This window comes from Gopherus evgoodei, chromosome 5 (genome assembly GCF_007399415.2).
Source record: "Gopherus evgoodei ecotype Sinaloan lineage chromosome 5, rGopEvg1_v1.p, whole genome shotgun sequence".
Lineage (NCBI taxonomy): Eukaryota > Metazoa > Chordata > Testudines > Testudinidae > Gopherus > Gopherus evgoodei.
This window is the reverse complement of record NC_044326.1, coordinates 52,436,363-52,452,005: the sequence shown is the minus strand read 5'-3', so window position 1 is coordinate 52,452,005 and position 15,643 is coordinate 52,436,363. Positions and strand designations below refer to the sequence as shown.

General features: G+C 42.5%; 1 protein-coding gene across 5 annotated transcripts in view; it reads left to right on the top strand.

Moving 5' to 3' along the window:
* Positions 1–15,643, top strand: part of LNX1 (ligand of numb-protein X 1) — an 87,567-nt gene that overhangs the window by 36,229 nt on the left and 35,695 nt on the right. For 3 of the 5 annotated variants that reach the window (XM_030563986.1, XM_030563990.1, XM_030563988.1), the window contains exons 2-4: positions 2,680–2,921; positions 4,491–4,646; positions 13,117–13,275. In XM_030563986.1, coding sequence (XP_030419846.1) covers positions 2,680–2,921; positions 4,491–4,646; positions 13,117–13,275 — 557 coding nt within the window. The remainder of the gene's footprint in view (positions 1–2,679; positions 2,922–4,490; positions 4,647–13,116; positions 13,276–15,643) is intronic. The other 2 variants (XM_030563989.1, XM_030563991.1) reach the window with 1 other exon arrangement.

Genomic DNA, 15,643 nt, shown 5'->3' with positions numbered 1-15,643 from the left:
CATAAGATGGGATAGCTGCACCCAATTTCCAGAGCACATAGGAAAAGGCCAGTCTGCTAGAAGGGGCTGCAGCAGTGAGGAAAGCTCTCCACTCCCTGAGGGGAGTCCTTACAAACTTAGGTACTTTTTATTTTGCTGGTTTTGTTGTGGGCCTTGTTTTGGAATAAGCAGCCCCCAAGATCTGAGGGCCTTCAGGGGACACATTTACTTTTTGCTGGCTCTTTAAAATACTTAACCAGGCCACTGTTCCTGAGAAGAGTTTTTATTCTACCCCTTCTCCTTCTGTTTGAGAGAGAGCTCTGAAACTGGCCTCTGCCACAGGTGATAGGAGCCAAACTCTGAAATGTACACAAGGTGGTTAGATACTAAGGTATGTGGTATTGTTTCTGTTCCCCAGTTGGATGACTTATGTCACAAGCCAGCACCCAATGAATTTCTAATATTACAATCAAATATACACCTTGCTGGAGATACATTTTTGGTGCATATTCAAGCTTTAAGACTTGCTTCTCCAGGGTATTTGTGTTAGGACCACTTGACCATTTGACTGTTCACGGCAAGCAAACACTAATGGGTCACAAATACAGTCAAAAGGGGAACTGCTTGTCAATTCAAATAACTAGCCACCAAAAAAGTTATCCGTTGTCAATCAGCTCTCATGAGTATTGAAAAGATGAGTAAGCTGAGGCAGCGTTCGGCCCAAGAGGGAACTGATATCAGAACCAGTGTCACCACAATGGGGATAAAACATGATTTAGTATTACAGTAACCATTTTTAATTCTCTCTCTCTTAAAAATACTACTGCTGTAAGCTGAATTAAAATACGGTCCTGCAATGAACACACCAAGTTCTGTAACTTATCTGCCTCCCATCGACACCTCTCCTACATGCCCAAAAATATCTCCATAAGCGATTTCTATTTCATGGGCCTCTGTTCCATGTATTACAGTTTCCCTGATGCATACTCCACCAGCATCATGTACTGTATGTATTATGTGTTCCTCTATGTGTGCACCAAATATTACGAAAGGCTGTGTGTCCCTAAGGACTTCTGCAGCTATTTCTGGGATTGCATCCTAGAGGGCATTTATATGAAAGTCATCAGTTAACCTTAGCTATGAGGAAGATATAATAGTAACAGTAAGTAGGGCAAGCTCATTAGGCAATGATTAAAAAGCAGAATTCATTACAATGAACATGTTTGTGATGGCTGCAGTAGTGGGGTAGAAGTGACGCTGGAGAAAAGTGACAGGCACTGTTTCCTTGAACCCCCATGGTTCTGTGGTTAGTGTGTGACTCATTAAATATGGAATCACAGAACTCTTCTTTCTTCAGGCAGTCCTAGGAGTTTTGAAAGCAACTGTGTATGTGTGGTCCCAGTTCTGTCATATAGGATCAATCTCACACAGACAATAGGCTCTGAAAATAAGTATATTTAAAATTGAAAGATATGTATTTTTATCTACTACAATGCCACATCTTTAGCTACCCTTGATTTATTATTTTTTTAAAAAGAATAAATGTGTCTGTTAACTAGTAATGGGCTGACATGGATTTGGTTGCTGCCGTGGTTAGGATTCAGGGTTTGGATTTTTATTTGCAAGAACAGGCTGGATCCTAATTTGGATTGAGCATATAACCCCGAACAGCTATATCCATTGAACACCTATCGTCACCCTCTCCTGGGCCCCTACTCACCACTGCTATATTCTGAGTGGGACTCTCAGACCTCCATCCTCTCCTGGGCTCTTGTGATGGCAGCTGGCCACCGCCTAATGTCTCTTGGGCCTTGTCTAGACTTGGGGGGCAAAGATGTTTTTTACAGTTGTTTGTCCAATGGAGTCACTTCTCTCAACTGAGAACCCTACATAAACACCAGTGTAGACACAGTTTAAAATAGTTTAATTTTTCGATCTAAAGGTGTCAAACTGTGTCTGTGTTACTCTGAAGTGGGTTCAAGCTAGCTGGGTCTGGATCTGATGTTCCACTGTTGAATACACCCATATTCAGGGGTATTGATATTTGAAGTTCTGGCTCATCGATACTGTTAGCCCAAATTTGAAGTAGGTGCTGTCAAGAAAGAGGTTTAAAAGGAAAGAGGGGAGGGAGAGATGTCTTCTGCGGACAGAGAGGTGCTGTTACGCTAACAGAATGACAGCTCCTCTGACAGAGAATATTTGTCATGGTGAGGAGCTCACAAAGGCACTGTGTATGTGGTTTTTTCTTTCACAAACATAAGCTGACACAAACAAGCTTTCAAGCCTCACACTGGTCTCTTTCATTAATTGCACACAAAGGACAGATTATAGATTCCGGTCTTTGATTTGATCGATCACCTGCTATGCCTGTATCGCCCGTTTATGCTCAATAAAACTACAGCTACCAACAGGCTGTATCTATCTAATTGTCTATTGAAGTAGATTTCTCAAGTAAAATAATAATTTAACTAATTATTCAGTGGCATCTATTCAATTTCTTTTAATTCTGTGAAACCTCGACAGGGCTGGCATTTTCCCACATTGTTTGGTGTCTGTTTCATAGGTCAAGAAAAAGATTTAATTGCAATCGTTACCCTTGGTACTGTTAATCATTTGTCAGTGTCAGACACACTGTCCTAAGCAGGTAATGTTTTAAATGCAACTTTTACTAACACATCCTTTTCCTTTGCTTTGCCTTAGATGTAAAGGAGCATCCCATTATGGCCTTACCAAGGAACGAAAGAGACGTTCACAAGATGATTCTCCAGACTGTAGTGCCACTTTAACCATAGCGGCTCTTGGCCCAGAGCTCTCCACAGCTGCAGCGATTGCCTTAATGACAGATGAACCAGGCCTAGTTAATCCAGCCTTCAGCCCTGCCTCAGAAGACAACCAGTCAGGGAGCAGTTCTGGGGACCCCAGCAGGAGCAACCGAAACAGAAGTAAGAACTAACTAGGATGGTCTCTGAGGCTAGGGGGCGCCTCTCTGAAATTAACTTTGTTGAATGCTTTAAAAATGTCAGAGAGCAGAAAAATATGTTTTGTTTTCTGTAATAACGCTTTTTTGTATTTTTCTTGTTCAGGCGTGCTCCCAATAAACCAATATATTTAGGGTGACAAATGCATTCAGCAATATCTTGAAATGAACCAGTGGTTTTATGGGTATAAAATTTTCCCAGGGAAATGGAGGAGTGTTTGCCAACATTCCAAGATGATGAAGCTCAGAGGAGCTGGCATTGCTAAAACGAACCACAGTAATGAACTAGCCATACCAAAAATTCTTTCCCTATTTTTTCCTCCCCTGCCAAGCCCCAGTGAGTGTAGCATATTGCAAAAATGCAGTATGACCAAAGGTAGTCATCAAGAAGTATAGCCAGTAAAAGGAAGAGTATAGTACAGGTAGAACTAGTATTTGTGGGGTCATGGGAGCCAAAAGGAGTTTGTCTTGGGAGGACGGATTCAAGGCTACAAAGGAAAAATTTAAACTGAGTTGAATTATGATTCCAAGACCAATGCTTTGGTCTTGAGAGCATGCAGTGGACGGGCAAACGGAAAGGTGAGGAGAGAGCACCAGAATCAAAGACCTTCATCATAGAATTGAACCCTGCTGTTTTCGTTTGGCTGGGGGCAGGGAGTTAAATCTGATTTTGAGGAGTTATGTACCACTAGATGGTGATGCACATTACGCTTATTGTACTGAAAGATATAGAGTAAGAAGTGCCATGCATACCTATGGCCCTGTAGAAATCAGGGTCTGTATTTCAATTATTATACATTTGTACTGTCTTGCTAGTCCCTTCTGCTCTTTTTTCCCCTCCTTCATATTATTATTTTTTGCTCAATTTTAAAAAACTTCTTTAGCCTGCTTTAGAACTGGGACCCCTTTTGGTTTCTCACCTCCCTAATTATTATTCCTGATCAGGAGAATGGAATGCCATATGGCTAGCGTTCCTGACACTTCTAATTTTAGCCATTAAAATATAAGGCACTGTTGGAGTTGGGGGCTGGAGGGTCCACCATGATGGCTTTGCAGCAGTGCCATATGCTGCTTCCATAGCAGACTTAGCAACAGCCTCCAATTTCTCTCCTGCGGGCTAGTGGAACATACCCAGCTCATTTTGTTGTGGTACTAGCCCTTCACCTTACAGACATTTTCCCCTAGCCAATCCACAGTATGGCTTTGACTTTGAATAGTGCTGTTCACAGGCCACTACCCCTGGAAATCAATGCTACATTTATGACTGGCTAAACAGATGGAGTTAAAGATCCTGGGGCACCACAGGATAGCAATCCTTCAAATTAAGGTTAATGAATTCTCAGGCCTGAAACTCTATTTGGGGCCAGATACAATGGAAGAGAAGCCATATGCAGCAGGGAGGAGAGGGAGAAGCTACAGCAGCCTTGGTGTCTGCCTTCCCTGCGCATAGCTGCGGTTACAGAAATGACGTGGTTCTGTTGGTTGTGCAACCCAAAGCTGCTGCATTCTATTTATTTTTCGCTGTCTGTTGCAGGTCGACCCTTCGAACGTTCCACTATAAGAAGCAAGTCTTTTAAAAAAATAAATCGAGCTTTGAGTGTCCTTCGAAGGACAAAAAGCGGCAGTGCTGTATCCAACCAGGCTGACCAGGAAAGGGAGTGTGTTGAAAACTGTCTTGCTGCAGAGGAAGGTAAGACTTTGTTCAGCCTGTGTATTTTTCTGTATACCATGACGGGGTGGGAACCCTACTCACGTGATGATTTAACACCCAGGTCTTACATAAATAATAACAGAAGTACTGTATTGTGTGACTGCAGTGCCTAGGAGCCCTAGTCATGGGTTACTTTGTGTTTTTAAAATACTTCATTATTTTATCTTTTTTTAAATGTACCAGCCAAACAAGGAGAGGGAGAACTTAGAGAGATGTGGAATTGATTGGGGCTTTTCTGGCAACAGAACACGTGCTACAGAGACAAGGGTGGCCTAGTGTTTAAAACATGGGGTTGGAAGTCAGGACACCTGAATTCTGTTATTGGCTCTGCCCCAATTCACTCTTTGACTTTGGACAAGCCACTTATCCAGTTTGTGTCTCAGTTTCCCCTTCTATAAAATGTGGATAATACCTACTATACATCTCATAGGGGGTTGTAAGATTTCATTGATGTTTTTAAGTGTTTGCAAGTCTGTAGGTGGAAGGTATTTTACAAAGGTAAAATATCATCGTCAGTGTTCCAGCACTTATGTTTGATATTTTGTGGCAGAAGTGTGCTAAGATGGTCAGACAGGTGACACTGCAAGAGCATCATGCTCTGTCATAAGGAAATAGAGAGAAGTTACTATATGCTATCAGTCAGTGACAGGGAGGGGTGGAAAATAATACTTAGCACTTGATAGACTCACAGCACTACATAAACATTAACTAATTGCTCTGCACCATGTGCCAACCCCGCAGCCATCAGGATGGAGGGAAAGTGACAATATCTTTGGAGTGATTGCCTAAGGGCTTGTCTACATCAGAAAGTTGCAGCGCTGGTGAGGGAGTTACAGCGCTGCAACTTTGAGAGTGTCCACATCTGCAGGGCATCACCAGCGCTGCAACTCCCTCTTTGCAGCGCTGGCCGTACTCCCGTTTTGTCTCGGGTGTAGAGGATCCAGCGCTGGTGATCCAGCGCTGGTAATGCAATGTAGACACTCACCAGCGCTTTTCTTGACCTCCGTGGAAGGAGGAAGCCTCTGGTAATCAAGCTGGTTTCCTTTCCCGGTTTGCCCTCTCGGTCCCGGAGCCAGCCAGCAAACCGCAGGGAAGGAGACCTGCTTGCTCGGGGTTCCGGGACCGAGAGAGCAAACCGGGAACGCCGCGGTTTGCTCTCTCGGTCCCGGAGCCGGCCAGCAAACCGCGGGGAAGGAGACCTGCTTGCTCGGGGTTCCGGGACCGAGAGAGCAAACCGGGAACGCCGCGGTTTGCTCTCTCGGTCCCGGAGCCGGCCAGCAAACCGCGGGGAAGGAGACCTGCTTGCTCGGGGTTCCGGGACCGAGAGAGCAAACCGGGAACGCCGCGGTTTGCTCTCTCGGTCCCGGAGCCGGCCAGCAAACCGCGGGGAAGGAGACCTGCTTGCTCGGGGTTCCGGGACCGAGAGAGCAAACCGGGAACGCCGCGGTTTGCTCTCTCGGTCCCGGAACCCCGAGCAAGCAGGTCTCCTTCCCCGCGGTTTGCTGGCCGGCTCCGGGACCGAGAGAGCAAACCGCGGCGTTCCCGGTTTGCTCTCTCGGTCCCGGAACCCCGAGCAAGCAGGTCTCCTTCCCCGCGGTTTGCTGGCCGGCTCCGGGACCGAGAGAGCAAACCGCGGCGTTCCCGGTTTGCTCTCTCGGTCCCGGAACCCCGAGCAAGCAGGTCTCCTTCCCCGCGGTTTGCTGGCCGGCTCCGGGACCGAGAGAGCAAACCGCGGCGTTCCCGGTTTGCTCTCTCGGTCCCGGAACCCCGAGCAAGCAGGTCTCCTTCCCTGCGGTTTGCTGGCTGGCTCCGGGACCGAGAGAGCAAACCGCGGCGAAGCTGGTTTCCTTTCCCGGTTTGCTCTCTCGGTCCCGGAACCCCCCTTGAAGCCGCCCAACAGCGCTGCAGTGTGGCCACATCTAACACCACTTGCAGCGCTGGTTGCTGTAAGTGTGGCCACTCTGCAGCGCTGGCCCTATACAGCTGTACTAATACAGCTGTAACAACCAGCGCTGCAAAATTTTAGATGTAGACATGGCCTAAATCAAGCTCATTATTTCTCTGCTCTAAACTTCAACGATGGGAACATGACATAGAATCTCTTATCCCCAGATCAGATACCTATTTGCATCTTGTTTAGGTCAATGTTTTAGGAAGACAAAGGGTCCAGTTCCCCATTGCACTACAGTCATTTGCACCTGAATACAGCAAGTGTAAAATGCTGCCAAGTTAGAACAGTAGCATTTTACACCCACTTTGCACAGGAGTAAATAACTACACAAGGGGTATGGCAACAGAGAGTCACGCCAACATCTCTCACCGTTTATCTGCTTGTTCCATGCAGAAAGAAAGCTCCATTTGGTTTCTGTATTTTCCAGTACTTACTCCACATACTGAGACATTATATTTATAAAGTGACTTAAAAGTTGGACTTAAATGACAACCAGGTAACTCTAAATGCATAAACCTTTCTTTAAAAGTATTATGGTTCTGATCTTTGACCTGATGCCATCACTGATAACTTCCCTGAACCATGTAGTTTCACTGAAATTTAAAGTTAAAAATTGCGAACAAACTTTAAAAAGCCTAGGTTTACAAAACTCTGCATGTGCTATTGCATGTGAAAAGCCATGCGTGCATTTGATTATTCAATTTGCAGATATAGTTACCATCATAGTGATCACAGTAATTATGCATTCAAATGGCCAATCATACTATTTGCATGGACATTGCTAGAACTGTATGAACTTAAATTCAAAAAACTTATGCAGCAACTTATACAGTTCTGGGAATCTGTCTTTAAATGCTCTATTACATCTTGGAAACAAGCATGTAAACAAATAATTTCTTAGAATTCAAATACACCCTTAATATGAATCTGTGATTTTGATCCTTGACAGTTCATTACGGCAGGTGCTTTGTATAGCAGAGACTCAAAGGTTCTTGCTCGTCTCTCTCCTCTTGCTGGAGGAGAAATGGAATACAGTTCTTTCTGAAACAATTGTAATCATCATGACAGGCAGCAGAACACTCCAATTCTGTGAGGTGTGGGGGCTCTTTCAGCTGTTCTCCATAGTCTAATCTACACGTCTGAATCTTGTTAATTGTGCTGTCACTGGGACAGACTTGGGGGATGGCTGGAGTCTGATAGCCAAACAGGTCATAGCTCTCTCCAGGCTGCATTTTCAGCCTGCTGCAGTCATCCTTCTTTGAGTCTCTTATCCCTTTTGGGGAGATTTTACCTCTTGGAAAGCGTGGTGCTGTGTTGGAGGGGATACCTTTCTCTTAGTGACCCATTGGCTACCAGGCATTGCCTGTACCCTTCCAGGATCATCCTGACTGGTAAATATTGGGATGGATTGAATCCTGGCAGGATTCAAGATCTGGCTGGTTTTACCAACATTATATTTTGTACCTCATGCTTTCACAGAGGTCAGCAGCAGTTCGGATGGTTTAGCTGCCATTATTATTTTAAATTTTTTTCTGTAGCTGTCAACTTCATTTCAATTTATTTCTAGACATATGTCCTGTGCCACTCAATGTTTAGTCAAAATGGGATTCAAAAGCCAGATATTCTCCTGTGCTGAGCAGTTCTCAGGGCAGAAGATAGTGGGGCTATCAGGGAGCTAGTTATGGCTCCTTGAGTCTCGAGATGCCCCAGCACTGGCCTCAGCCCAAGTTAGAACAGTTTAGGGGCTCCTCTAATTTGACAGCTTACTCTGGTTCCCGAGGGACCAAACACCAGTTGTGAATTGATGTAGCAGAGCTGCCTTCTGCCCTGCCCTCTCCCCTTTCCTTCCTGCCTCTGACATGCCCTCTGTCTACCACCACATGCCCCTTGTGCCAAGGTGGTTGGGAGATTTGGCACAGATGCCAGAGCCAGCTCTGCCAGCTTTATATTGTTACATACATCTCCTCTGTTGATGGGCTTTTCATCTGGTCAGTTGTGGCCAAATTACCCAACTTTTCCCGAGAGAGAGAGTGAGTCTGACTCTCTCTTTGTTTCCACCAGGGTACCTCCATTAACAACAGCAGAGAGACCCCTGATTAATGTCAGTGTGAGTGCAGAAGTAGGCCCAAAGTGTTCATGGTTTTTGTGCCCATGCCATCTGAATAGCAGAAATCAGGTTGCAGTAAAAGTTTTTGATAATGCTATATTACTAATTAAAGGTGAGCCTTTCTGTGTGGGGCTGCCATTCATTTGACAAAAGCCGAACTGAGCTTGAGTTAACGTCTGTTGTGGCTGATCTGCTAGTCTGTCAGAACTCCCTCCCCTTGCCTGGCTGAGGAGTCTCTGACTGTTTTTTGTGTTTGTCTGTACGGGCAAGTAAGAACCTCATTTGTGATGCTTGTGCTTCCTGTAGCTGCACAGCATGAACAGCATTTAGAATAACCTCCTTGCCATAGCCCATGTTGTGTTGTATAGTCTTCCTCATATGATGAGTCTGATATCATCGCTGTGGCACTGCTCTGATAATATGAAACCGGTAAGCTAGCTGTTGTGTGCCTCAAGTGATGATCAAGGCTACGCTTTTGTCACAGAGGTCACGGAATCTGTGACTTCCAAAGGCCTCCGTGACTCCAGCCCCACTGTGAGGTACTCCCACCACCTGAGGCAGTGGGCCCCCAAGCTCCCAGCCTCATGGGCAGCAGGGGTACCCCCGCAGCTCCCCAGCCACCATGGCAAGGACACCCATAGCTCCCCAGCCATGAGGGCAGAGGTACGCCTGCAGTTCCCCGGTGGTGGGGGCAGGGGGACTCAGCCGCGGTGGCAGGGGTAGGGGGATCCCTGGAGCCCCCAGCTGCCGTGTGGGGGTGGGCAGGTGGACCCTGGAGCTCTGAGCCCCATCGGAGGTGGGGGCCCTAGAGCTCCTAGCCACCCATAGCTGCCTAGTCCCTTCTCTTTTTATCGTGGATATTTTTAGTAAAAGTCAGGGATAGGTCATGGCTTCCATGAATTTTTCTTTATTGTCCATGACTTTTACTAAAATAAATATCTATGGCAAAATCTTATCCTTAGTGATGATCTATACTCCTCTTCATCGTGCTTTTTGTTAAGGTGGAAAGATCCACAATGAAGCAATCTTGACTCCGTTTAGCTTGTCCTCACACAGTTCTTTCACTCACCATGGACAAGGAGGCATTGGATAAATATTAAACACTGCTGATTGTCTCTTTAATCTGATTATATTATAGCATCCTAGATGCTCTCTTAGGAGTTTAATGATCAATTATAAATGGAGCTGGTAGTGCCACCTAAAGCTAAGCTTGCCTGACACTTTCCATGGTAAGCCCCTGTTTTCAGCTGCTGATAACTTTGTCAAACCCCAACCGTTTAGGCTAAAAATTTTTAGACTTGCTCTCTGCCTCAGCCTGAAATGCTAAAAAACAGAAAGCATAAATACTGAGCAGTAAACTGGATTTTTAAAATTCTTTCATTTTAAATAATTTAAGATATTTTTTCTGGCAATTATGGGCAAGGAAATGTTTGTTTACAATACGGCATCCAAGTTGATAGTGTGTAAATGAGAATGGTCTAACTCGTAGCATGTAAGGTTAAAAAAAATTCCTACTTCATCCCTGAAATGCTAAGAGAGTCTGAAAGTGCATGGTTTTATATTTTGAGAAGTGAAAGAAGGTGGTGTTGACGTTTTGAAGTAGCCTCTCCAAGTGTGTTGCATTTAAGATGTAATTTCTTATGACTAGGTCTGTCACTGTGAGTTCCCTCAAGAGTCGACTTAACTGATCAAGTATCATGAGCAAGTCAGTACCACTATGGTGTACTCCACATATGTCAATATACTCCTAGTTTGGCACCACCCTGTCTATGTTCATTTCTGTCCAACAGAGACGTATATACTCCTCATTCAAACCAGTCTACAGTATTAATTTTAAACCACCTAGGGCTAACACTAACTGTGGGAACTGTAACAGGTACTCATGCTGATGGTTTTCAGTAACAGTCATTAGTTATTTTGGGAAGCTGTAAAATAAATGGAGATTGTGATTGATGTTGTGAATGACATTTCCTGCTATTTTAGATGGAATGTGTTCGACACTGCATCATTTTTGTAACTATATTGTATTGTAATTATTTTATTAGCAGTAATGTGGTAGCCCCTAGGGGCCAGGACTCCACTCTGGTAGGCGTTGTACAAACAGAGAGCAAACGCATCCAGGCAGCAGGTGTATCTTGGAGTACGAGTGTGTGGTCTGAGTGTTGGCTCTTTAGAGGTCTTATGAGGCTATCCCAGTGGGGGGTGAGGGGTGGAATTTACAGGGAAACTGCAGTGTTCTGTAAAAAGCATAAGAATAAAAGGAAGGTGAATGAATAGTGAGCGGTCAGGCAAGAAGCTGTCATCTTGACAATCTCAAGAGGCAAAGTTAGGCCTAAAAAAGCTTCAGGACTCATTGGAAACCACTGAAACTCTGACAACTTCAAAGCGGTTTATACATAAATATTAAATTGGTTACTTTAAACAAATTAACTGAACTTTTTTAAATGGGCTTTACCTTAAAATAACTTTAAAATAGCTGTTTATCTGAATTTTTCTCATTCCCATATGTCTCATGAGGCTTGACTGCCTCCTAGGGACAGCAATGTTGCAGGTGGCAACATTGAGGGACACATCTACCCTTTTCTTAGCTGCAGAGGGCAGTAGAGCTGGTGTGGACATTGCCAGGATGTCTGCCCCTTTGTACACTGGGGAGTTTCTTTATAGGGGATCAATACAAGTGAGTTGCTGGCAAAGCTGTGGGCAGGCTGGAGTATGAGTGGTATAGAGGTTGTGGATCTTATGCTTATAGAGATCCACCAGTCTCTACTCCTCACCCTGTAAAGAGTTATTGCAGACTCAGGGCTGCAATAATGGCTGCTGAGAAGCTTGTAGAGGTACACTACCTGTACTAAGCCTGGCTACTTGGCTTTGGTGCAAGAGGCAGGAATTGATCCTGAGCAAGATGAGAGTCCTATTCACTGAATGGAGATACTAAAAAGATGAGAAAAAGTTATGACTTTAGGGAACTAGATTCCCCTTTTCAGCGTCATGCCTGTGAGACTTGTATAAAGAAAGGAAAATAGTTTATACAGAGCAAAGAAAGAACATGAAAAAATCGAATTTATTCTAGTGGTTGCCCAAACCTAGAATGTGGAGTCTAACCTGCTTTCGGTGATTTTTCAAATTAAAATCCACCACAGCAGATTGGAATTTCTGGTTCTGTTTTTGCCAAAATCTCAGAAAACAGCTGGTGGAGATCTCAGAAAGGATGGATCTTAAGCACTCTGATTCCATGGTGATGCACAAGGCACAAATACCTAGAAAAAGAGAAATCCTGCAGGATTTCCACCATTTGAGATAAATTCCTGTTTTAGCCTGTCTGTGCAAGGCAAGAATTGACTATAAAAGGGAAATGTGATTACTGACCAAATAAAACAAGTGCAATTTTACTGAGATACTATAAGATCTTAAACAATCACGTCATCACTCCTACCAACCCTTCTTTGAGAAGATTGATATACTACTGGAGAAACCACAGAATCAATAAGATGTTAAAAAGGTAAAATCCCAAAGTAGAGATTACTTCACTGGAGAATTAAAGATGGATAGATCTTTCCTGTCTCCAAAGTGACTGAAAATCATTAGGAAAATCAAATATTGAAGCAGATTGCAAAGAATAATATGCAAGGCTCATATAATTCTAATGAAACACAGAAACCAAACTGGGTCCAACTTGTGTGTGAGAATTTATAGATCTGCGTATTTGCTAACAATTGATTTATAACATTGATTATATTGCTTAAATTCTGGAAACGAGGGTAAAGGAAGTGATAGCCTGCACTTGCATAGCCTTATTTAGGTGAGTAGTGCTTAGTCATGCAAATAAACTCATTGACTTCAGTGAGCTACTCATGTGAATCAGGCCTACTAGCATGAATATAGATTTCAGCATGGGGTGCAAATTGTGTTAATAATTCAGTCTAGTCAAGCTGGGTTAAAACCTAATAGCAGACATTATCCAGCACTCATCACACCTGATGAAGTTAAGGAACAGGATATTTCCTGTTAAGGAAGTTAAGGAGCAGGATATTAGGCTAAGGAAGTTTAAGGAATAGAATATTTCACTAGCAGCATTATCAGTAGATGCATAATAAGCATATGAGTTTGCTAAATTTGAGCATTGAATTTATGCTTACATTAAGTAACTTAAATTTTGGGCACATAAAGTCTAATATAAAAATCCTGTAGCTAAAATACTAATGAACATTCAGAGTCGTACATCTTTTCAAGCAAACAGAGGTATTGTCTTAAACAGGAATGGCCATTCTCTACTGTCTTATTTAAAACTGTAATGTCAATAATATTACATGCTACTATCAAAGGAGTATAGCTTGAGGAAGTAGTACATAGGATATTTCTGAACACAGATGACCTTTTATTATTATTGACAGATTCAGAGTGCTCCATAACACTCCCGATGAGAAATGTACAAGAGTATGGAGAAAAATCTGCAAGCAGAGTCATCAAAAACAAGACAGAAAGTTTACTTCTTTCTAGATTCTGCCGTTCAACGATATATAAAGACTGGAAGTGTAAATGGGGAAAGAAAGGTATGAAATACTTAATGGTTTTCCTGCTCTGGAAAACCTGCCGAAAGAGGATGGGGGATACCTAATTAATTAAGAATACAATTAAAATTGGAATAAATGGGGGGAACACAGATTAAGGCTCTCACCCTGCAACTTGCTATGTGTGACGCATGACTTGCATCTGTGCAAAGCCTTGTTGAGGTCAGTGAGGCTCTGTTCAGGCACAGGCATCCACCCGTACGCAAGCAGTAGCTGGATCCAGGGCCTAACTCTTTCGAGTGAAATAAATATTAGTAAATTAAAAGGCCATTCCAATTTTTTTCTTGTATATTACTATTTTAAATAGGTAAAGTATATTTTAATCAACCATTTTCATAGTTCATATGGACAATGAAATGAAAGTGGATAATAGATTTGTTCTGCTTAAAAGGGGGTCTAATCTGGTTAGCAGCTAGTTTTTAGTATAGTTTAGACAAACATACAGCTGAAAACCAGGCTCAAAGTAGAAATGGATATTGTGAATATAAACCATCCAGGAAAGCATTAAAAAAAACCATCAGCAGAAATAAAGAGATTAATCCAGTTATTTCACCTGGATTATGGGCAGAAGCGTCTACTTTTTATAAAGAACATTCTGTATTTTACAGGATGTTCTTTACAGACATCAAACACACACAACTGAGTATAAGAGAAAACCTGTATAATGGGCGACTGGCAAGAAAAGAGAGAATTCTCAGAGAGATTTCTTTTGTAGATTACACTTTTGATTAGAGTATAAGCAAATTAGATATTAAAATTCTTCTTGGCATATCTGCAACTAAGGCGCTGTAAAAGTTGGTAGTGAAGGACAGGAACATGCCACTGCAAGACTCAATAGGTTACAAATTAGTTAAAAGAATTGTCTATACATGAAGCAAAGAGCCAAAACTATATAACAATTGTTCCTGTATTCCACTTTTATGCTAGTACAAGTCATCTGAAATCTACAGCAAGACTGGTGTAAAACTGGAATAACATAGTAGTGTATCAGGCTCACAGCGTTTAACTGATCAAGAGATTAATCGGTATAATTCATCAGAAAAGATTCTGAGAATAAGATGTAGAGACAGAGTCTGATTAAAATCAAATGATACAATTTGTTAGAAGCTGTAACAAGTTGCCATGGAATGTGAAATTCAAGCAGTTTTTTGATCTGTTGCATTGATCACACTACAAGGATTCCTTTGGCACCTAGCTAATATAGTGTGGGGACATGAAAAATGCCTAGTACAGACTGACAAGATGGTTTATAGGTGATTAGGTACAATGAAAAATATTGGGGTTCTGATTCTCATTTACACAATAGCCCTTTTACAGCTTTCTATCAGCTATACACCCAATTAGCTGAAATGAGAATCAGGCCCTGAAAGTCTGGATCCTTTATAATATATAAAAAAAATATTTGGGGCCAAATTCAGTGGTGACTTAAAGTGGTTGGTTAAGTTACAAACTGAGTAAAACCTGGTCCCAAAATATAGGTGTACATGGCAAAGTGACATGACTTCTACCTATCTGGCACATAGTGTGTGTGCAAAACAGAAAGGGGCTGGTATTGTAGCAGAAACAACTAAAAGGAGGGTGTAAGAGAAACAGGCACTCAGATACTGCAGTGATGAGGCGGTATAATTACCTAGATCAGTAATAAACTGTATCTACTGTATGTAAACAACAAAGACCAAGTCTGTGCTGCTGGTAGGTGCTCTTTACAGACATGATGGAGGAGAGTTTCCTGTCCTGAAGAGTTTACAGTTGAAGGAGTGGGAAGGGATGCAACACAATGCTACTATTCTTTTTCAGCTTTTCTCTCTATTTGCTCTTTTTGACAAACATAGGCTAGGAAATACTGTGTTCTCTGATACTGTTCTGCTGTAATTCTAGTGAAGTGTTGGCTTTTTAAAGGCAACCTCTGCCCTTTGATTTTAAAAATAGGTAATTACAGTTCTTTGAAAAGAATGATGATATATTATTTCTCTACTAGTGGGTTATTCGTGTGAGCTCACTCTTACAATCAAAAGATGCCTTGTGCCAAAAATTCAAAATGCCTTCCCTCTGTAATAGATGGTTTGGGACAGAAGAATACATTAAAAAATACTAAGGCATGTGTAAAATAATATTGAACCAAATATTTCCTTAGTGTAATTCCATTGGTTTTATTTGGATTTAGACAGGAATGAATTTGAACCAAACGTTTTAACACTTATAAAAGGGAAGAAAATTACAGTAACATTGTACAGACAAATGTGCCATTTGGGAAAGGAACATACTTCTACAGTAAATTATAGTTTAAAAGATAATGCTCAGATCCTCAAGTACAGCAGAGCTCCACATAATACAGCTAAGGGAACACCAT